The 22,791-nt window shown below is 41.1% G+C and overlaps 3 protein-coding genes across 3 annotated transcripts; 2 read left to right on the forward strand and 1 right to left on the reverse strand.

Annotated features, from left to right (window-relative positions):
- Window positions 1-2,796: 2,796 nt before the first annotated feature.
- Window positions 2,797-6,499, reverse strand: LOC119735019 (galactosylceramide sulfotransferase-like). The gene is made up of 3 exons (XM_038208698.1): window positions 6,204-6,499; window positions 4,037-4,509; window positions 2,797-3,712 (listed from the first exon to the last, which is right to left on the reverse strand). Exons 2-3 carry the CDS (start codon window positions 4,506-4,508, stop codon window positions 2,895-2,897), a joined length of 1,290 nt encoding a protein of 429 aa, XP_038064626.1. The 5' UTR covers window position 4,509; window positions 6,204-6,499; the 3' UTR covers window positions 2,797-2,894.
- A 2,251-nt stretch (window positions 6,500-8,750) lies between these two features.
- LOC119735098 lies at window positions 8,751-13,284 on the forward strand. Its single transcript, XM_038208800.1, has 3 exons — window positions 8,751-8,977; window positions 11,074-11,235; window positions 12,968-13,284. The coding sequence occupies exons 1-3, from the start codon at window positions 8,791-8,793 to the stop codon at window positions 13,282-13,284; spliced, it is 666 nt and encodes a 221-aa protein (XP_038064728.1). The 5' UTR covers window positions 8,751-8,790.
- A 3,671-nt stretch (window positions 13,285-16,955) lies between these two features.
- On the forward strand, window positions 16,956-18,344 carry LOC119735100. The gene is made up of 2 exons (XM_038208801.1): window positions 16,956-17,291; window positions 18,169-18,344. The coding sequence occupies exons 1-2, from the start codon at window positions 17,105-17,107 to the stop codon at window positions 18,342-18,344; spliced, it is 363 nt and encodes a 120-aa protein (XP_038064729.1). The 5' UTR covers window positions 16,956-17,104.
- Window positions 18,345-22,791: the final 4,447 nt, after the last annotated feature.

A 22,791-nucleotide genomic window follows, 5' to 3' on the forward strand; every position in this document is an offset into this window, starting at 1 on the left:
TAATTCGTAATAACGAATTAATAATCCGTAATAACGAATTAAATAATCCGTAATAACGAATTAGTAATCCGTTATAACGAATTAGTAATCCGTAATAACGAATTAATAATCCGTAATAACGAATTAAATAATCCGTTATAACGAATTAGTAATCCGTAATAACGAATTAAATAATCCGTAATAACGAATTAGTAATCCGTAATAACGAATTAATAATCCGTAATAACGAATTAAATAATCCGTTATAACGAATTAGTAATCCGTAATAACGAATTAAATAATCCGTAATAACGAATTAATAATCCGTTATAACGAATTAGTAATCCGTAATAACGAATTAATAATCCGTAATAACGAATTAAATAATCCGCAACATATATACTTGCAGTGGCGCTAATGGGCTTTCGTAACTTTGAGTGTGTGACCCACTAGAATTAAAAACAGTACAACCGAACTCATAAGCAAAGAAACCCGACCATTCTCCTGTCGTATTAGGCTGCATGTATTTTATTGCCAACCAGCTATCCATAATGGTCAATCCACGTAGAAGTTGTACACGGTCAATACTCATTTACCGTTTAAGGTCCGGTTGCGACCAGTCGGATTGCAACAATCGAAAATCAGCATTGAGGGCGAATACCTCGACTCGAATATAATGCACCAAACAAAGTCCGTAGTCGGGCGAAACCATTTTCATAAATAATTCAGTAGGCCTACCGTGGTTGTGATAGGAAAATAATGTGTATCACTGAAAAAAGAACACTTGTTATAGAATTCAGGCAACTACATTACCTTAAGTATTAAAACAAATTAATAAAAGATACTATGGTATCCTGGTGGATAGATTATGGATCGAAAGATCCCTGGTTTGAAAAATCCTTCTATGGACGTTTTTTTTCCCTTCAACCATTTCTCCCAATTTGTCGTTTGGATAATTCTAATTTTAGGAGTGCGAGAACCTTAACTAGGTCCTAAGTGTCTTGCACTGATTTCATCTAAACTACTGAATTTTTCATCTGAGCGGATTTACCCTCATTCGTCCTTCGTACATAATTATATGGTTATTGCTCATATACAATCGCGGTATTAACACCGATATTGCCTACATAGTGCTACTAGTGGCCAACATACATAATACTTTACCAATGCATATTATTGTCTGTGTCGCGAATCAAACACGAGGTCCTGAGATATGCCGGGCTGACCATACATATCGCCAATGCCAAGCGAATTTGATGTAAAAATTGTTCGAAGTGAAATTTGAGTTCAAATGCAACTTTTGGAGAAAAACTGTTCTTTCGCCTTATAGACTTTGTACGCGAACATCAGCATTTTCAACGTCACTTTTTGTGTTATTTTAAAACACACGTGTTTGTTGTACAAACGTGAATGTCGAATATCGAATATCAAACTGAAAGACACATTTACAAACATTTGTGATTATCGATTATCAAACTAACCTATATTGTTATGTATTTTTGATAGAATTAAACCCATCAGGACCCTGTCTATGGAATAGACCTTTGCGCAACAAAGGTCTATGGTATGCGAGCAGATTCGGCCATTTATTATGCAAAACAAGAAATGACGTCACAAATCTCTAAAGTCGACTCGAATTGGCTTGCACGCACACGGGGTCGCATAAAACTTGCACTGCTCAGACATCAGACGTTGGACCATAACGGGTGATACTCAGACTAATCAGGACCTGGGTATTTTTAGTCTTTTCACTAGGACTGGGGGCAAAGTGTGTCCACTGCTCCTCATTTCTAAATGCGACTCTCAATTTCTCAAAAAATTGACAGGAATGTTAGTTGGTCGGTAATCTACAAAGTGACGTCATGTCGTACGTTGCACTGTGGTGGCCACAAGATGGCGCTTTACCAGCTTTTGCCAAATTTTGGTCAAAAACTGTATATTGGGCATTATTTCTACATTGTATAATCAAATACTTTCAAATTTAGGTACACTGAAAGATTCTTTGGGTCAATATCAATCCAATTGAAATATTTTTTTGAATTCAAAGTCAACCCTCGAAGATCGAGGGCACTATAAGTATACCCACTTTTGGCGGCCAAATCATCATTGTTTGTGATTTTGTCCCATGATTTAATTTTTCCTACAAAAATCGGCAGTGATGAAGCACTCATGGTCATTTGCATTTTTGTTCTGCAAGAACTGCCCAAACATACCCCAAAACCGAAAAAAGTGAAAATTAAAAGCGACTTTTCGCGCAAATGGCGGCCATATTGGATTCCCAGCATGTACTGTGGTTGGTCACGTGGTCATTCATTTTAGTGGAAACTTGATAATTTCGGGCACAGAAAATATGACTTTGACTAACAAAACATTTACATGTCCATGTCATGTATTTATAAAATATCCATCGGCCAAAGCGTTCCGGAGCTATTTAAAAAAGATTTTAGAGGGGAGCACATTGTGCTCCCCGGTCCTTAAAGATATTGTCCATCATTTGTAATTTGTGCATTTTGTTCGTTTGAAGCAACAAAAGTGCTCAAAATCTAAAGAAGGGTGATGAACAACTAACCTGATGAAGTTTCAGCTCAGCTTCAGCTGTATATTCCGAGATTAGTTAATATAGTGTGCCTGATTGTATAGGATTTATCAGTACTCCCCATTGAAAATATGGCACGAGCCCCCCCCCCCCCCACCCCACCCCACCCCCACCTATTGATTTCTGTAGGTCTAAGTGTCCGGAAAAAATGACCGGTCTACATTTCAGCACGCCTCCCTGAAAAAAAAATACTGGATCCACCCTTTCCCCCCCCCCCCCCAAAAAAAAAAAAATTGGCTCTAGAACAGCGCCTGGCGAACGCGCTCGCGTTTATATCAGTACATCGTGTCGATACACGTGCATACCCTGCATGTTCAAGTCAAACTTCTCTCTTCATTTTTCGGCGTAAGAAGTCCAAATAATTGGGCGCGGTCAGCGCCAATCTCTGACAGAGCGGGTCGTTTCGCATTCCTGACTTCAAGGTGTAACTTGCAACGATGTTTTTCAGTGGCGTTTGGTACGCAGTCTTAGTGCGATACTCCGTGTCTGATATCCACTCTATGTTGTCAAGACACCTATCGACTAGTTCGTGAGTCCTCTTTTGAATGGCTGCAATTTCGCGGGCCACGGCGCTCCGACCAATCAGGTCAAGCCGTCTCCAGAGAGTTCGGTTGAAGTGCTGGTACAGTTTCACGTCTCCCGCGTTCCAGCTTTCGATCAATTTGGGCAGATATTCAATCTGATGGGTCTCTGACGGTGTAGCGGAAGGAAGTCGCCGGTTCACGTCGAAGACAACAACGTCTTCAGTTTCCCAACACATGGTATGCTTTAGTGCAACTAGGGATTCAGTGAAATAGTCTGCAATCAGAACGAGATCGAAAGACTTGTTCAGCACAACGATCCATTCATCAACTGTTGCGGACCTGGCGGGTGACTTTTCACCTCGTCTGACGCTGTTGAAACCCAAGTCATATAGTTGTGGATTACGTATGGCGTCTACGCACTGTGGATTATTCACATTCCTGTTTCTGGCGTAGTCAAGGTAACGTTGGGGATCTTCAAGGAATTTGTGGAGGGAGGCTCCGTACACCCTCGGCGCCTGACAGTGGAAGTAGTTGTAGTAGCTCTCGTACTGCTGGTGCGGATGGCGCAAAATTGTGATGTAAACAGAGTCTGGCGACATGATATCATTAAATGCTGCAATGAATAATGGAAATAAAATAGTAACTTAACGTTTGCTTTTATATCAGGCATTCTTCGGTTTCAAGGGAGAATGCTCACTCACTAAAGTTTGAGAATGTTACGGCCCTAATTGCACATAAATCATGGGCTTGTGTTATATATAAATATAAGCATAATAATCGTTTGATCATGTTCAGATAAGTGCAAGTGAAAACGCGCATTCTCAATAGTGCAAGTGTTGTATAAGGCTATTCAGTTACAAAAGTATTCAAGTTATCGTGGGAATGCTTAATTAAAAGTGTGCAATTCAAAGTTTAATATTCTCGAGAAACAAAATACCTTTTGGTTCAAACCTGGCATGATTTGCCAGAATATTGTAAGTTCCAGATGGGGACTTCACCAACCCTTCCCGTGTCATTGGGTACTCGATGTGAACTCGAGTAGTCGGCAAGGCGAAGGTCAGGTTGTTCCTCTCACCCCAACGGCACACAATGTTCTGCAGGGTCGAACTGGCCGTCTTGTGCGTTTTCAAATAAACCACGTTCATTTTTGGAAGACATCTTTGCTCTCTCATTGTTATCAACGTTTGGCTGCCTGACCAATCAGCGAGGGCCTCAGGCGGCGCTGGCGCTCTGGATTGGATGGTTGGGGGCTTGACGTGAGAGTAGTGACGCTGCGTGATTGGACGAGGGCGTGTGGGTACTGGTTTCACCGTAATTATTTCTGAATATTGAAACCAGTTTATAATGGGATACAGGAAAAACAAGAGAAATACGACAGTAGCAGCCGATCCCTTGACGTGAAACGACATCCTAATAATGAGAAATGAGAAATATTGAAAATTGATTAGGTTTGTATTACAGTTTCGTTTAAGTAACTTTGCGGGCACATAAGGAGTACTTATTTTCATGGATTCAAAAAGAATGTCTCTCATAAGAATCGTTATTGTGCTATGCACATTAAGCAACAAAATATGAACAATAAAATCAAATAACTTTGATGGGTTTTACTCATTGTGATCAGTTTTAGTCTAAAAATGTAACAAATTAATGGCTACAATAACATGCAGGGGCCCAAAGGCCTATGCAGTGTAGCCTTGTTTTCCTACAGTCCTTATAAATGCACCGTCTGTGTCCCATTTAACCTTATTTTCAATTTTTCTTTTGCCTCTTTTAGGCGCATATTGGTGCCCTTTTTTAGTTTTTATGCCAATGCGAATTTTGATAATGATGAGCAAAATTGTAGGAACCTCAATGTTACAGCTATTTCAGCACGGACATTTGTCAGAATTTGGGGTATATAGTTTGCTGTTATTCGTTATATCAGTACATGACAGAGAAAGCTAACGAGAACAGTTTTCTCACAAATGTTTTCGATGAGCAAAATAATGTTGGGTTCACAATTCGAACGGAAAACCCCAAAACTGTACCAGTGTCTTCCTGAAATGACGTCACAGCAGCAAGGCCCCCAATTTTGTCGGGAAAAACATGGACAATTTAAAAATGTGCACTTTTCAACACGATTCACAAATAAATTGTAGGCCTATATTAAATGTTCAGACATTTGAGAGGAGTAGAAAGTTGCAATATGATCCCAAGTAAAATTTGTGTCATGGCCAAGAGAACTTTTGGGCCAGGCTAACCCACCAACCCCCTGCTGCTATAATCATGAGAACTTAGTCATCAAGGACATTTCACAGGTCACTCGCAAAACTCATACATTCAGTGCTTTTCAAAGCTGGCAAATTAGTACCCCCCCCCCCTCCTTAAAAACCACACCAACCATCAGCTGCATGGGAAAAAAGTCTGATGCCTGGTGCCCCACATGCACAATGAGCTATGAAATGTCAACTGCACGGTCACGTTGGGAAATGCACATTATTGCCTTGATTTTTTGCATCACGTGAAAGAGACAAGAGCAAGGAACAAACATTACACACATTACTTTTTCATTTGAAACACTCCTTGATATACTGAAAATATAGGTTGAATAAACTGGTCCATTTTTTCACGCTCTTGTGAGTGATTTCCTCCTAAACTGGAGAAACACTGTGGCACTGACCCTAACAACAGGACCCTGCCCTATGCCCTCTGTAAAAATGTATGTATATAGAATCTTATCAGTAGCTGACGAGCGACTGTCGGGCAACACACAAGAGTGACAGTTGCAGGAAGCAATTTGTTTTGGTTTTTAACATCACACGAGCCACGCTTGCCACCCCTTTGGGAAATTGTAAAGTCTGGAAATAAGTCTATGTCGTACATAATGCCGTAAACTGTATTAAAGTCGAGATAATCGTTTGTTTTATTTCCGGGCACTGTAAGAAAGTTGGGCAAATTGGTTGGTATTTTGCCAAATTTTGATCAACATACAAACTGCCGGGCAAGTTCTTCTCAATAGTTGTTCAACTGGACCTTAATTAACCAACAATGAGGTAACATTGCCCAACAGTGTTTTAATCACTTTTTTGTTACAGTGGGTATACATGTTTCAAAAATCGACATACCTTCTTTATAAACGCAAACATGCAACACATAATCCAACACGACATCAACCTCAGCCCACAAAACACAGTCGATCATACGTCCTCCGTGCTTAAACTAACACACTTTGAATATGGCAATTCTTATTGGAGTCATAAGAGCAAGTTTCCATTAGTTGAGCCTCACAGCTTAAATCAGGAAGTTGGATACATCATGCTACATGCTGATTAAAAAGGTGCCAGCCAACAGTCCATCACTATTTAAACTGCACATGTTCAACGAAGGAAAACCTGCTGTCGACGATGTTCCCTGCAGAGGATATGGGCACTATAGTGTTTGCATTTCACGAAAACAAACTTAGTACTTTGAACAAGCGTGTGGATTATTTGCTTTTGAGGCTGAACTTATTTGGTTGTTTGTGCGATTAGAGCTGGTTTGTTCAGGATTACACTACCAATAGAGATTTGGAATGTGCTGGTTTGACGTCGACGAACTCGCAGTGCATCACACCATGTAGGAATAAAAATGTTACACCATCCATGGATGATAACAAAATCAACTTTTCGATATGCATAATATTCTGCAAACTATCCATAGTGTATTCACGTCACTGGTCATTGCTGCGTTTTTTGTGTGGTAATCAGGCATGGAATCTGACGTGGTGTAGCTGGGAAGATGCATTTAGCCTGCGTCATCACTGCGAAACGGTTTTTTGTGGCATTGTATATACAGGGGTATGATACCAAGAATAAAATGGGTATGGCCCGGCCGCGATTTTTTTCCCGGCATCCCCATAGGGTGAACGCTATGACGTTTTGGACTTACTTCTAAAAATATAAAATCAGAAAAAAAAGAAATGAATTGAAACGTAATGAAATTTGGACTTTATTTCCCTTTTAAAATTGGAGGGGCATGGGCGTCGCCAGGATTTTTCTAGAGGGGGCGAGAGCATTCCCCCCCCCCAAATCCCTATTTTTTCCAGCATTTTCCCGATTGGTCATTTTTGGAGGGTGGGCATGGTTATTTCAAGTTGCCCCCCCCCACCCATTAAATAAGCAACAATATGATTTCGCCCCTCTTTCCCCCCCCCCCTTTTTTTTTTTTTTTTTTGGTGGCTCACCCGGAGGGGGGGCAAGGGCCCCCCTTGCCTCGCTCGCGACGCCCATGTGGAGCCCCCCCCCCTCCCCCGTAGCTACGCCGCTGGCAGTACTGGTTTTTTTTTAATATGTCCATGGTCGAGCTATGTTTAATAACTCCATGCTATGTGAAGACTATAATATAAGCACCGTAGGGAATATCACAAGCTACAAGTTTATTATAGGTTTTCCCGGCAAATTTCCTAAAATGTTCATTCACTTCTGAAATTCGGTCATTTGTTTTCGTCTGAATTTGAATGCACGTCTTTAATCCATTTCAATTCAACGAAAGTCCAATCGTATTCATTGTCCGTGCATTCGGTTTTGAGAAACAGACGGCCAATTACGTTACCTGTGCATTCATTTACGCAAGCATACCTTTTCGCGCAGAGTTCTGGCATACAATTTCGTGAATGTGCAATCGAAAGTACGTTTTTTCATTCAAAATAGCAGATTGCATCACATAACAATAAACTAAGAGTGAAATAGAATGACCAATGTTTGAAATCGCCCTCTAAAAGCGAAAAGGGAGTCTTGTAAACAAATCTGAATGAGCATAAACGAAAGGTGCTGCTCAATCACTTAATAGGCTGAAACGGAATCGAATGATCTGGTGGCGAAAATGAAACGCGTGTTCATAGCGATTTTCATATTCCGAGAAGAAAATGAATGACCGATTTTCAGTGAATGAACATTTTAGGAAATTGGCCGGGAAAACCTATTGAATAGTGTGCGTTCTTTCAGCAAAACGAAAACAAGTCACACACATCCCTATGTGATTTGTTTTCGTTTTGCTGAAAAAACACTGAACTTTTTTGTGATCCTTAAAACGGTGGTTGTGTTTAAAATTCCGTAACTTGAAAAGTACATAAGCGATTTGAATGATTCTTGTAATAAAAGAAAGCTTATGAATGGGGCTTTTATATCCTAGATTTTGAAAGTGCTACATGCAGAACTTCACTAAAACAACGGTCCAAACATTTTGGGTTTTGGTTTTTTTACTCACCCTGCACACAAACAGTGAATGTCACTGAAAGAAAAATGCGCTCAATATGAAATATTACTTTAATTAATGAGAATGAATGTGCATGCAAAACTGTCACCGCAATAAATAAATAATGTAGATCGGTTGGGCGCAGAGTGGTTGACAATAAGGTAAGCGACAACAAAGAGAAAATGGAAATGTCGGCAAGCACCGACGGGTTAAGTAGCAAGAGACAAATTAAAAATTAAAAATTAAAGAAGCCGCTGGCAGTCTGCTGATAACAAAAGCCAGAGCAACTTGAAAGTAACCAGTGTTGAGTGCACGGAGAACCTAGTACACAAAAGAACCTTTGTTACGGTTGCCAGGGAAATTATTGTGACGACAATGGCAGGCGCAATGGCTGGTCTCGAAAGGGAGTGGTGCGCTCGCCGTTTGACGCAGATACGAAAGTGAGGAACTGCTGGCTGCTGGCTGACTTACCCGCGCAAAATGTTGGTGTTAGTTTTGGCTTTTGGGTTTGTTAGTACCCTCTCTTTGCTACCCGTACGAGGGAAGATGTGTAGCGCCATGATCAAGGCTGCACCCGGTGATGATCTGACCGCGCTTCGTGAGAAGGCTTTCGCGGCTTTCAGAACCGAGTGCCGTGGTAAACAAGGCAATCTCAACGACACCAAATGTAAGTGATTCTACTCCATGAAAATCAGTTATAAGCAAGACTATAGTATATTTTCTGACGGGGAAAACTCACAACTGTGGCGGGTTCTACTTAATATAATGAGAAGCATAACGCCCACTAAAGAAAAAGTTTTTTACGAGACGAATCAATTGCACTGTAGCCTAAGTTCATTTGTTGGCAAAAATATACGTGTAACCTACAACGGTTCGCAGTCGTTCTACAAAACGCATGCAAATTCGCCGAGGAAGTAACAAGTACTAAGGCTAAAAAAAAAAGTCTCCGGTTTCTGGTATGCGCGCGCGTCGCCGTAGCCATGCGCGTCGGCAAAATGAAAAAGTTTTTTTTTTCAATGAAAGATGATGTCTCAAAACCGCCAAACTCACTGGTTTGACTGGAATTCTGCTGCTGCTCAATTTCAACGTGTTTTTAGATGGGGTTATGATCGAGAATAAGCTTTATGTGGCATCTCTGGACTCCCATATATTTGCACTAAGTTTAGTCGGGCACCATTTGCAGTCATCAGCCGACATTTGAAGCAAAAAAGTCGGGTAAAAAAAAAAAAAAGCCGCGTCGCCGCACCACTTTTTGGACAAGCTCCATACCAGAAACCGGAGCCTTTTTTTTTGGCCTAACCACGTTTAGTTTCGTTATCATATTCAGCATGGGGCTTCATCAAACACATGTTTAAAGGACCATGTAATGGAGTTTTGTCCGTGATTCGAATTTCTTGGAAGGCTAGTTGCTCTCACTTCTCTTTTTTTCCCCCCAGTGTCTGTACAGGGTGAGTTTAAAAAAACGTACCCCAAATGGCAGGATCAATTTTTGAATGAAGCTTTGCCTGTAACACTTTCAAAATCTGGGATAATGAGCTTTCTTTTAGTACAAAAATCATTCCAATCACTCATGTACTTTTTAAGTTACAAAACAAAGGTACGTGTTCTTTCAGGAAAATGAAAACACTTTACATGCATCCCTACGAGAATTGTTTTCGTTTTGCTTAAAGAACACTTTCTTTTTTTGTGATCCGTGGACAGAACTTTAAAACGGTGGTTGTGTTTAGAATTCCGTAACTTAAGAAGTGCATAAGTGATTTGAATGATTTTTGTGCGAACAGAAAGCTAAATGACTAGGCTTTCATATCCTAGATTTTGAGTGTGCTACAGGCAAAACTTCATTCAAAAATTGGTCCTGCCATTTGGGATGCGTTTTTATCTTATTTTACTCACCCTGTATTGCCATTTTATAGTAGTAATTTGTTAAGTCTTTATAGTTTTTATGCTTATTCGAATTTCAATATTCATGAACAATTTTAATAGATCAAGATAAAGGGGTTATTTTGGGAGCAATGGTCCCCGATCAGCATGGGCGTCGCGAGGGGGGGGGGACGGGGGGCACTTGCCCCCCCCCCCGAAAACGAAAAAAAAAAGGAAAAAGGAAAAAAAAAGAGAAAAAAAAGAGAAAAGAGGTGCGAAGCCATATTGCTGTTAATTTGATGGGGGGGGGGCTTAGGGCAAATGCTCCCCTGCTCACGCTCGGAAAAATGATAAATCGAGAATATAGTGAAAAAAGTTAAGGAATTTTGGGGGAAAATTTGCTCTGCCCCTCCGGAAAGAAATCCTGGCGACGCCCATGCCGATCAGACGGAGGGGGGGGGGGGGGGGGTGGGGGGAGGGGGGGGGGAGAAGACTCTCAATAAAGATGACGGGGCATACAAGCTCCATAACATCTATGACCAACTAGTCCAAACCACGCCCACAACGCCCCTTTGACGACCAAGAAAGGGTATAAAAGGCAATTGAGCATTGGACATGGTTGTCAGTTTGACGAAGCTTCTACCTTAGGAGTGAAACGTAACTAAATACTCGAGTAACATCTACACGTTTTTGGATTGGAAAAAAACGAATCTCCTAATTCATGTTTTTTACCAACAATCCAGATGAACTTACTTATTTAAAAACCTCACACCATCCTTACAACATTGATAGGCCTTGAGAAGCCCTTGTGGTAAGCCTGTGAGATATTAATATGAAGTGTAGTCCTATAGCCTGATGATGATTTTGTCTGTTTATTTTTTTTTATTATCGGGTGTCGGACAGCTTGCTCGTTCACTTTCGAGCCGACCCGGCCTCCAGTTGCCACGTTCAAATTGCAGCCGCTGAGGGCGCCTTTCCGGTTGGACTTTGATGTGAAGACCCACTACGATGCCGTTATAGTCTTTGCGGAGGAAAAGACAGAAACATCTGTCTTTGCCTTCATCAGTGAGTGATTTCGAACTGTAGTTTTACGGATTCGGGAAGGAACATTATCGTAACGGTAAACAATATCTCGTGTCTACAAGATAACATCTCCTGATATCATTGTATGGGAAAGAGATATCTTGTAGGAGGGGAGCAGTGGCGTAGCCACCGGGGGGGCGTGGCGACCGCCCCCCCCCCATGAAACCTTGTCGCCCCCCCCCCCCCCAGTCGCCCCCCCCCCCCCCACTGAGATTTTGAGTTTCTAAAAAAAATTATCATTGATCTAAATCTAAATAGTCTCGAATGATCCACATGATGACCACTGAGAAACGACCCTTCGACCGGCGACCGCGGACCAGTAAGCTGACAACCGGCGTGACATAGCGCATAATGATAATCTAAAATGCGTATTAACACCCACTGCACTGCTCGCTCACACCACGGAACACGTATTATAGACAGGTGGTCCGTGGGTCACACAGTTTCAGTCCGCGATATCACGCGAATCGGCCACGCACAAACTTTTTCCTCCATTCATATAAGCTAAATAATAATAATAGACCAATTAAAATTCCTTGAAATCAGTGGCGTAGCCACGGGGGGCGTGGGGGGCGACAGCCCCCCCCCCCATGAAACCTTGTCGCCCCCCAGTGGGCCCCCCCCCCCCCCCCACCACTGAGATTTTGAGTTTCTTAAAAAAATTATCATTGATCTACATGACGCCATGGGCGTCAATCTTGGGGGGGGGGGGACAGGGGGACTGGTCCCCCCCCCCCCACTTTTTGAAGGGTGAGGGACACAATATCAAATGTCCCCCCCCCCCCAGATTTTTGAACTCGTGTCTCATTTACAGGGCCCTATTATGTACTACAATGTATCTTTTGCTTAGAAAATATTGATTAAAGTGGTCCGAAATTGCCTCAGATAGCACCACAGAGCATTTAGAATCCAAAATTTTTTCGGGGCTCTTAAGCGGGCCCCGAACCCCACGCCTATAGCCAGCTCAGAATTCTGGTAGCTGACTCAATGACTCCAACCTCGAAAACAATGTTCACAAAATTTTCGTATGCCTTTAGCTGAGAAAACCTCGAAAATTATGTTTAAATTATTATCTTTTGTGCTAAGATAATTATTGGATAAAGTGGTAAGAAATTGCCTCAGATCACACCACAGAGCATCGAGAATCCAATTTTTTCGGGGCCCTTAAGCGGGCCCCGAACCCCACGCCTATAGCTCAGAACACCGATAGCTGATTCAATGACTCCAACCTCGAAAACGATGTTCAAATAATTATCTTTTGCTAAGAAAATATTAGTTAAAGCATGGAGGAAAGTGGTAAGAAATTGCTTCAGATCACACCACAGAACATCTAGAATCCAATTTTTTCGGGGCCCTTAAGCGGGCCCCGAACCCCCACGCCGTAAGGGCTTCGCGCTCGCATCAGTTCTGATCAAGGTATGTACCCCCCCCCCCCCACTTTGGAGAAGCGATTGACGCCCCTACATGACGCCCCCCATGAAATGTTCCAGCCCCCCCCCCCCCCCCAGCGCCCCCCACTGAAAAATTCCTGGCTACGCCACTGGAGGGGAGATTATAGCTCAATCGTGGGAGAAACCTACAGCTTCGATTCTCTCAAGCCCAAGATTTACAACAAACCTGCAACGTTTAAACTCAATGAAAATTCAAAAATTCACAAAGACAAGATTTCCTGAAGCCCATAATTTCATCGAAAATATTTTAATGATATCAACAGGTATTGGCGGCTGGAGCGGAGAGAAGTCGGCCATCCGAGGCTGTTTTTCGTATGACGTACCGGAATGCAGTCAGCTGTTGGGCGGGCGTTCAGAGCACATCGAGGGAGATATCGTCAGTGGCACTGAAAGTCGCCACTTCTGGATCGAGTTCAAACACGGCGTGGTGACCGTCGGCAAAGGAGGACAGGAGGAGGCTTTCTTGGAGTGGGACGCTGCTGCGTATCATCATCGCATCATATCAACACCTGTATACGTCGGAATAAGTGCTTGGGGTTCAGTAGCCTCGGACTGGGTGTTCCATCAATTCTGTGAATAAAACAAGGGTGAAATGGGTCTAAATTAAATGAGGGGACTGTTCAAACGCGGTAGGCCTACATACAAGGCATGCCTTTTAAGCAAATAATAATCTTCAATCTTAAGATTAAAAAATATATGTTGTTTATAAGTATAGCAACCTGTAAACTCACGTCAATTAACTAAGAATCACGTTTGTTTGTAGGCCTACCCTAAAAAAAACGGCGCCCTCATCGGTCTACATTTAGGCCATAATGGCCTATAGTAGACGGACTGAGACGCGATAACTTTTTTTTTTTACACGATTCACATGAGCGATTTTTTTTGTGCTTCAAGTCTAAACCAGAATTTCCAAATTTTGCTCTTATATTTTGTCACTTTGCTAGTTATAAACCACCTTTATTCACCACTTCCAAGCAAGTGTAAGTTGTAGAGGACTAGGAAAGATGTATCATAGCGTAGCAATGACTGTAGGGCTGTGTTTGTGATCTCAATTCATTTTAATACCGTACAAAATAAACACGGTCTTATAGTCTTGGAAGTGATTTAATTAGACAGGGGATATATCGTTGTGTATTTTCCCCAAGTATTGTCAAGCAAGTGTTATTGTAGAGGAGTGATGTATTATAGCGAAGACAATTAATGTATAGTTTATTTTCTGAATTCGGTTCGTTTTAATATCGTATAAAATAAAGTAGGCCTACGGATGGATTTTTGTAATTGATCCATATCGTTAAGTGTTCGCTGGGTTTTGTTGTGGTGTCATTTTGTTTATAAAGCATTTTGTGAAGCAAGTGCAATTTATGGGATAGTGATGCATAAGTAGCGAGAAAAAAATATGTAATCGGGTTCGTCTTTTGGTGATCTCAGTTCGATTTGATATCATGTAGATTGGAAAAATTCATAATATTAAGGTTTAACAAATCGTTTCTAGATCGCTGAAGAGTTGTAAAGATGGCTATAACATTTGTAATTAACGATTTTAACAGCATTCTTCAATATCTATTGAAAATAAACCGGGTGGTGAATATCGTTGAAAGACAAACATGCTCGTGACTGACATTATTACATGATGTATTCAATATATCATTTTTAATACTATGCATGCAAAACTTCCACCGCAAAAGTTGGACTCATTTTGGTCGGTTGGACACACAGTGGTAAGAAAGTAAGGTAAACGATAAAAGAAGAAAATAATGCAACAACAGATTAAGCTGAAATTTGGAATATACTTAGATGATATAAGTGTTCAACTACTCGTGAAATAACAACTTTCGTAAATTTCTAGAAATAGATATAAATACATAGATTTGGGGACGTTTTCGAACGATTTCTTCCAGATTTGAAGGTCAGCTTTACCAGTAACAAGTATTGACGTTTTGGCTTCGATGACGGCGATTTTTTTTCACTGACATTAAGTTTAGAATTTCTTCTTCTGTTATATTTTAACATTTCAATCATACTGAGCATATTTTCTGAGAAACACGACGTTCAAAATGCCATGTTTTTTGGGGTGCATGAATTTCACTGCTCTGTTATACCGTCTAAGTACGTAATCGGATTAGCTTTGACTAACAACGGCATGACGCTTTGTGTAAGCAAAGGGATACGACGCGTCGCAGCGCTGCGATGCATCGTAAGTTACGACGAGTTTGATGAAATCAGGTGCTGTTCTATGTGCCTAAGAAAACAAAAGTAAAGGGCCGATTGAAGGTGAGGTATTATTTAAATAATACATATATAGAGACATTTTAGCAAATAATCAAAGGGTCTACTGCAATCTAAATATTTTTTAGAAATGTCGTTTTTGACGTTCAGCAACCCGTAAACTCACGTAAATAAACTGATATTTGATGTACTTTTTGCTGTACACCCACCAAATGGGAGAACAGAAATCCAATATAGGTAGAACAAGAGTCTTGTATAGATGAAGGGCAGCGTTGGAAGTCGATCCACTCGTAATCAAACGGATGAGGCCCATAGTTCTATTGCACTTTGTGATACATCCTGAACCATGATAATCGCTACAATATATTTCGGATTTGTCTGTTTTTTCTTTATTATCGGGGTATCGCACAGCTTGCTTGTTCACTTTGGAGCCGTCCAACCACCATCCAGTTGTCACCTTCATCTTGCAGCCGTTGAGGGCACCTTTCCGGTTGGACTTCGATGTGAAGACCCACCAAGATGCCATATGATAGTCCTGGCAGAGGCAAAGACAGACGCATCTGTCTTTGCCTGGATAGGTGAGTGTCACCAAACTATTGTTTAGTTACTTTTTTTTTTCTTTCTTTTTTAAGTGTATCGCAAGAGCTGCTCAAGGTGTGGGATCAACGGCCTGAGGGTAATTTCATGGATTTCGGAATGGGACATGCAACCTTTATATTACCTCGTGATACCATCGTTTGCAATGAGGCTTTCTTCTGGAGGTGATTTACAATCGCACTGAAACTTAGATTTCATCTGGTGGGAAAATCGCAATGACCTTTCTGGGCTCCATATCAGTTAATGACACCAAAACATTTTGTTTTATACTCTTTCATTCTACGGACATAGGCGGCTGCATGGTCGAGACGGAGGTCGGGCAACCGTGCCTGCTTCGTCTGTGATTGACCGGAATGCGATCTCGCATTTGCGAAATAACTGTTCTGGAATTCTCTGCTTTACCCTAAGTCTTTGCAGAATTTCACGAAGCGTTAGTGACAGGGAATTTATTGAGATTCTGTCATCTTCAGAGCGAATCTTACTGCGAAAGTAAAGGCTCAAAATCAACTTAACATCACCAAACCCCCAATTCTTTCCAAGATGGTACCCGTCTAGAATCCCTTCCAAGCTGTGGACGAGATCTGCGCTATACCTCTTGTTGGCGGGCTGCCCGGGAAATCGAACAGGCCGCCCACGAAAATCACGCATTTCGCGCTAAAGGTTGCCCTCTGCGAGTTGTTACAATCCGCGGACGCGTGTAGGTGCCGTGAACACGGCCAGAAGCACCCCGAGTGCTACGTACACCGCTCTCCGCGACCATTGTAGAAAATGGCAAATACTATTAAGACATGCAAGCGAGCAGCATTGACATTGACTCGTCGGTTGCAGGTCAGTGATTGGATGAAACACTATTATCATTTTTGATACATAACTGTTGAATGGTCAAGGTTTGCAAGTTGGTGTATTTGTCTCAGGACGTAAGGCAGCGTGCACCGGAATTCTGAATATATACATGTACCTCGTATCAACGCATACACAATGTAATATGATACATATGAGTGATTTTCTGTCTTGCTAGTTTCTAGACCACAAAGGAGTTGTAAGACGCACAATAAAAATGTGTGATTTATAACAACGATCTTGAAGATTACCACATCTAATAAAAACGAAGATTGAATATATCACTGAAAAATACGCTCTCGTGTAATGGTATATGGTGCAAAACAGGATTTGTAAGTGAAATTGTACGTGCCAGACTCAACGGTAATATTAAACTACATTTACATCGGTCGGTTGGACACAGAGCGAGTGGCAGTCAAGCGATAAAAGAAGAAATAGAGTTGAAGGCTAGCATCAACACGTACCCGTTTATGAAAAGGGGGCAATTAAACTCAGGTAAATCGATGAAGGAGCCGATGGCACGTTTTTTGTAATTAACTAAGAGCAAGCTGTATTGTTAAGTGGAGTGCTGCATGCTGGGGACACAATAACCATTATTACGTATACCGTAGAAGCTGTATGACGACAAGTCGATTTTGTAGGCGCAAGGCCAGTCTTGCAAGGGAGTAGTGCGCGTTCCCTGTTTTGACGCAGAAATAAGTGAAGAACTGCTGGCTGATGTGAAAAACCCGCGGAAAATGTTGGTCTTCAGTTGGACTTTAGGGCTTTTATGTTCCCTCTCTTTGCTACCTGTACAAGGGAAGATGTGTAGCGCCATGATCAAGGCTGCACCCGGTGATGATCTGACCGCGCTTCGTGACAACGCTTTCGCGGCTTTCAGAACCGAGTGCCGCGGTAAACAAGGCAATCTCGACGACACCAAATGTAAGTAATTCTACTCAAAATATGTTGAAAGCGCAATTATAGAATGCTGTCAAACGGGGAAAACTCAAGAATTGTTTGTATACTTATAACATAATGAGAAGCACGAAGCGCATTGAAACAAAAAAGGTGTTTTTTTCATGAGAAGTAAAGCATCAATTTAAGAATTGCACTATAAAGGCATTTGTTAGCAAAAGTTTGATTTCTAAAATGACTGTTTTCTATAGTGTATACGAAACGTGTGCAATTAGAATGCGGAGTTAGTTTTAGTCTTTAAATCATAATATTTCACATGGGGCTTTATGTAATCAAGAACAGGTCCATAGGACAATGAATGTAACCAAGAGTAGGACTAAGAATATGATCCTTTAAAGAACCATGAAATCAAGTTTTCGCATGATTCAAATTGCTTGAAATGCAATTGTTTTTTTTAAATTTCCTTTTTTTAGTTTTACTATCGCCATTTTAAAAATGCTTTTAAAGACCTTTTGGGTTTTGTTTACGCCTTTGGTCTTTTTTTTTTAGTGAAGTTATCACAGTATCAAGATAAAAGGGGCTCTATATTTGGGCAATGTTCTTGTTTTTAACATGCGTTTTTTTTCGATTAATGCACAGGGGAATGTGCAAGAGTATAAATGTCTCTTTCACCGATAATTATAAAACTGTTCAGAGGATTTCCCTTTCAAACAGCGTCCTCAAGTGGCAGAAAACACCACGATATAATGGTTCTTATACAAACAGTGATAGTTCTATAGAAGCCCAAGTGATAACCCTGTGTCATATTAATGTGTAGCATAAATCTTCTTATTAACACATATCCTATAGCCTGATAAATATCTTTATGTATTATCTGTTTATTTATGACCTGGGGTTCACATAGCTTGCTCGTTCAATTTGGAGCCGTCCGACCCTCCAGTTGCCACGTTCATCTTGCAGCCGCTGAGGGCGCCTTTCCTGTTGGACTTCGATGTAAAGACCCACCGCGATGCCATAATAGTCCTGGCGGAGGAAAAGACAGAAGCGTCTGTCTTTGCCTGGATCAGTGAGTGTCATTGATTTATTGTTTAGTCACTTAATTTTGTTCTCTCTTTAAAAATGTATCACAAGAGCCAATCAAGACTTGCGATCACCGGCCTGGGGGAATTAATGGAGTTCGGATAGGGACATGCATAATAAGATACATCTCGTGATACCATCGCACGCAAAAGAGCTTTCTTGAGGAAGTGATTTAAATCTCATTGAAAAGAGATTTTATCTGTTTGGAAAATGACACTTACCATATTCAGTTAATGACACCTCCAACTTTTGTTTGATACTCTTTCATTCTACAGCCATAGGGGCTGGTCAAGACAGAGGTCGGCCATCCGTGCCTGCTTCATCTTTGGCTCGCCGGAATGTGGGCAGTTGCTGGGTGGGCGTTCAGAGCACATCGAGGTAGATATCGTCGTCGACAGTGAAAGTCGCCCCTTCTGGATGGAGTACAAACACGGCGTGGTGACCGTCGGCAAAGGAGGACAGGAGGAGGCTTTCTTGGAGTGGGACGCCGCTGCGTATCATCATCGCCACATATCAACGCCCGTATACGTCGGTATAAGTTCTTGGACATATGTACCTGCGGACTGGGTGTTCTACCAATTCTGTGCCTAAGAGTACAAAAGCAATGGGCAGAATGAGTGTGATGTAATACGAGGTACAGACAGTTGACATAATACGTAAGTTGAGGCATTTGAGAATTTTTCAATATTCTAAGAAAGTTTTCTCGGATAACTAATTTGTTGACCTTTATGGTCTTTGGTTTTACTGAAGCGATTCCAATTGAGTAGAGAACATTTACAGTGTTGCGCTCTTTGTTGATGGTTTGTGATGGATAGTGGTCATTGGTATCACTGTCTATATTGTGCTTATGCTTATCACTGAGTCATTCATTGTTGAGCTATGGTGGTCGGAGTTATGGTGGTCGGGGGTAACGCCTAATGCTTCCGGTTTACCCTGCTTTTTGGTATTCCGATTAATATTCTTAAATTAAACTTGAAGCGGTGGCACATACTCACACAACTTTTGTGTCTGTGTACTTTTATTGGAGTTTGAGTATCAGTTTATTTATAGAGGAGTTTATTTCGAGTATGTATTTATCCTCTTTCTTTTTGTGACATTCATTTAGCATTACACTAAGTGTTTACATAATTGTGTTATTCCTGTATATTTATCACTGTTGCAGGTATTGAATAAGTGTTCTGTTGAATTGAAAATTGAATTGAATTGCATATATAGCGAAGAAAAATTTTCTTAGGTTTGCTTGTGATCTCAATTCGTTTTAATATCATGTAAACGAAGGTACAGTTGTAATGTTAATAAGTTATCCGTAATGGTAAGGCTTAACACATACCGGTACACAAGGGCGTCAATCGCTTCTCAAAAGTGGGGGACATACCGTGATCAGAACTAATGCGATTCTAGATGGTCTGTGGTGTGATCTTACGCAATTTCTGACCACTTTAACCAATAATTTCTTAGCAAAAGATAATAATTTGAACATCGTTTTCGAGGTTGGAGTCATCGAATCAGCTATTCTGAGCTAAAGCGTGGGGTTCGAGGCCTGCTTAAGGACCCCGAAAAAATTGATTCTAGACGCTCTGTGGTGCGATCTGAGGCAATTTCTGACCACTTTAACCAATATTTTCTTAGCAAGAGATAATAATTTAAACATTATTTTCAAGGTTGAAGTCATTGCATATTTTATTATATTCTCAGCTATTTGCGTGGGGTTCGGGGCCCGCTTAAGGCCCCGAAAAATATTGGATTCTAAATTCTCTGTGGTGCGATCAGAGGCAATTTCTGACCACTGTAACCAATATTTTCTTAGCCAAAAATACACTGTAGTATAGGACCCTGTAAATGAGTTCAAAAATCTGGGGGGGGGTTGATATTGTGTCCCCCATCCTTCAAAAAGTGTGGGGGGGACATGTCCCCCTGTCCCCCTGTCCCCCCCCAGGATTGACGCCCATGCCGGTACATACTGAATGACTAGCTATAACGTTCATATGGACGTATATACACCCCACACAATGTATCACAGTATCCACATATAAAATGGGACTTTTCTGTTTTGCTTGTTTCTCGATCACTGAAGAGTTGTAAAGACGGCTATTATATACGTTTGTAATTAACAATTTTAACAGCATTCTTCAAGATTACCGTATCTTTTGAAAATGTACACAAAAGATGAATATGGCTGAAATAAAAACACGCTCCTGTGTAAAATATAGTATTTCCCGGCCAATTTCCCAAAATGTTAATTCACTGCTGAAAATCGGTCATTCATTTCCGTCTGAAATGGAGAATCGCTCTGAACAAGCGTTTCATTTTCGCTACCAGAGCATTCGATTCCATTTCAGTTCAATCAATTAAGTGATTGAGCAGCGCCTTTCGTTTATGTCCATTCATATGCGTTTACAAGACTTCTTTTTCGCTTTTAGAGGGCGATTTCAAACATTTACTGTTCTATTTTACTTTTATTTTAATGCCATCGGCATCAGAAACAATTAGGGGTTTCTTTTTTAACCGTCAATCAAATTAGCTGTACCGGAAATCAATTTGGAAAAGGTATGCTTGTGTAAATGAATGCACAGGTATCGTAATTGGCCGTCTGTTTCTCAAAACCAAATGCACGGACAATGAAAACGAATTAACTATCGTTGAACTGAAATGGGATTAAATACGTGCATTCAAAATTCAGACGAAAAGGAATGATCGATTTTCAAAAGTGAAATGAACATTTCAGGAAATTGGCCGAGAAAACCTGTATACATGGTGTATTTAATGTAGTATTTTTAAGTGTATAGAGTTGCTGCGCGTAGAACCACAACCCTAATGGTGACTGCTCTATGTTCCGACACCCCTATGTTCCGACAACCTAGATTGTGTTACTCCCGGTTAGGGTTAGGGTTAGGGTTAGGGTTAGGCTTAGGGTTAGGGTTAGGAATAGGAATATGTGCAGTCGGAACATAGGGGTGTCGGAACATAGAGGTGTAACTATATTCATTTTGGTCGGTTGGACACGGAGTGATACAATATTACATGGTGTATTAATTACAGTATTTTTTAATCCTTGTTACTGGGCATGCAAAACTTCCACAGCAATTTTTCATTGTGTGTACTTACAGTCTGAACTAGCCTTTGTAAATGTTAGCGTTTTGTCGCTTTGGTAGTTCTAAAGCATTTTTATCAACTTTATCAATCTGGCCGCGCTTCGTGAGAAGGCTTTCGCGGCTTTCAGAACCGAGTGCCGTGGTAAACAAGGCAATCTCGACGACACCAAATGTAAGTGGTTCTACTCTATAAAAAAAAGTTGAACACGTGACTATAATAATAACTATGTTGTCCTTTAATACATGGAAATTCAGAAATGTCGTTTCTACATACCAAATGAGAAGCATGACGCACTAAAACAGGGGATTTTTATGAGCAGGATTCACCGTAGGAATTGCACTAAAAGTGCATATGTAGGCCTAAGCAAAACCAGATTGCTGAAATGATTTGTTTGCTAACGTTTTATGCAAATTTGGAGGCAAAGTAACTAGCATTATCTTTAGGCCTGGGCTTCATCTTATCAAGAATACGCCTTGAAAGGAGTTTTTTCCGTGATTCAATTTTCTTGAAATGCACTTTACTTTCTTACTTCCCCTTTTTTAATTTTAGTATCCGCACCTTTAAAGACGTGTAAAGCCCTTTTGATTTTTACGCTTATTCAAATTGAATATTGATAAGAAGGATTGCGAAGTAATCAGACACCGTGTTAGATAAAACGGTAAAAGTTAAAACGGTCGCTCGCCACGGGAGGCCCGTCGTAAAAATAAAACTACCGATCGTCCAGACATCGTTTTAAGTATAGCAAGTTCAACTCGAAGCAGTTTATCTCGGTTTCTAAGGTCACGTAGAACATCCGCCTCGGCAAAAACCGCGCGCTAAAAAGAGCCTTCACTCTTCCATTTTGACAGTTAGCTACACGCGGTCTGAGCCCCTCACCGTGTGATGCGTGTTGCCATGCCGTGTTTGACATCGCAGCCTCGGCCGGTCATGTAGTGTGGCACGCGGTAAACGTGACGACAGTCACTTGTCCACCGCGGCGATTTCCCCTTTTTTTCCAAGTATCGTATCGGCTTTACACCATTTGTGTTTACATTTCGGGGCTATTTTCTGTACCTTTCGTGGTGCAAAAAGACATTAAAAAAATGTTCTAACAAACACGTCATTGAACAGATTCCACTGCACTCAAGGTTTACTGCATCAACTTGACAACTTGCCGGCACAATATGTCAGTCACGTGAAAATACACTTGATATTAACGTCGCAATATTGACCAATCAACGCCAAGGTTTTCCTGGTAGTTGAATATATTAGTGTATTATGATAATTACGCTCCGGTTAGCGGTTATTGCGTTGGCATCTACATGTTTGTCATCGCATCGTACGTGTGTTCGTGTGCGATCGAGTGAGCACGATG

Source organism: Patiria miniata, unplaced genomic scaffold (genome assembly GCF_015706575.1).
Source record: "Patiria miniata isolate m_02_andy unplaced genomic scaffold, ASM1570657v1 HiC_scaffold_28, whole genome shotgun sequence".
Lineage (NCBI taxonomy): Eukaryota > Metazoa > Echinodermata > Asteroidea > Valvatida > Asterinidae > Patiria > Patiria miniata.

Coding starts and splice junctions, on each gene's coding strand:
- LOC119735019 (XM_038208698.1), bottom strand. CDS start 4,508: ATGTCGTTTCACGTCAAGGGATCGGCTGCTACTGTCGTATTTCTCTTG. Junction 3,713..4,036: donor TGCCAGGTTTGAACCAAAAG/GTATTTTGTTTC, acceptor TATTCATTGCAG/CATTTAATGATATCATGTCG.
- LOC119735098 (XM_038208800.1), top strand. CDS start 8,791: ATGTTGGTGTTAGTTTTGGCTTTTGGGTTTGTTAGTACCCTCTCTTTG. Junction 8,978..11,073: donor CAATCTCAACGACACCAAAT/GTAAGTGATTCT, acceptor GGTGTCGGACAG/CTTGCTCGTTCACTTTCGAG. Junction 11,236..12,967: donor ATCTGTCTTTGCCTTCATCA/GTGAGTGATTTC, acceptor TGATATCAACAG/GTATTGGCGGCTGGAGCGGA.
- LOC119735100 (XM_038208801.1), top strand. CDS start 17,105: ATGTTGGTCTTCAGTTGGACTTTAGGGCTTTTATGTTCCCTCTCTTTG. Junction 17,292..18,168: donor CAATCTCGACGACACCAAAT/GTAAGTAATTCT, acceptor GGGTTCACATAG/CTTGCTCGTTCAATTTGGAG.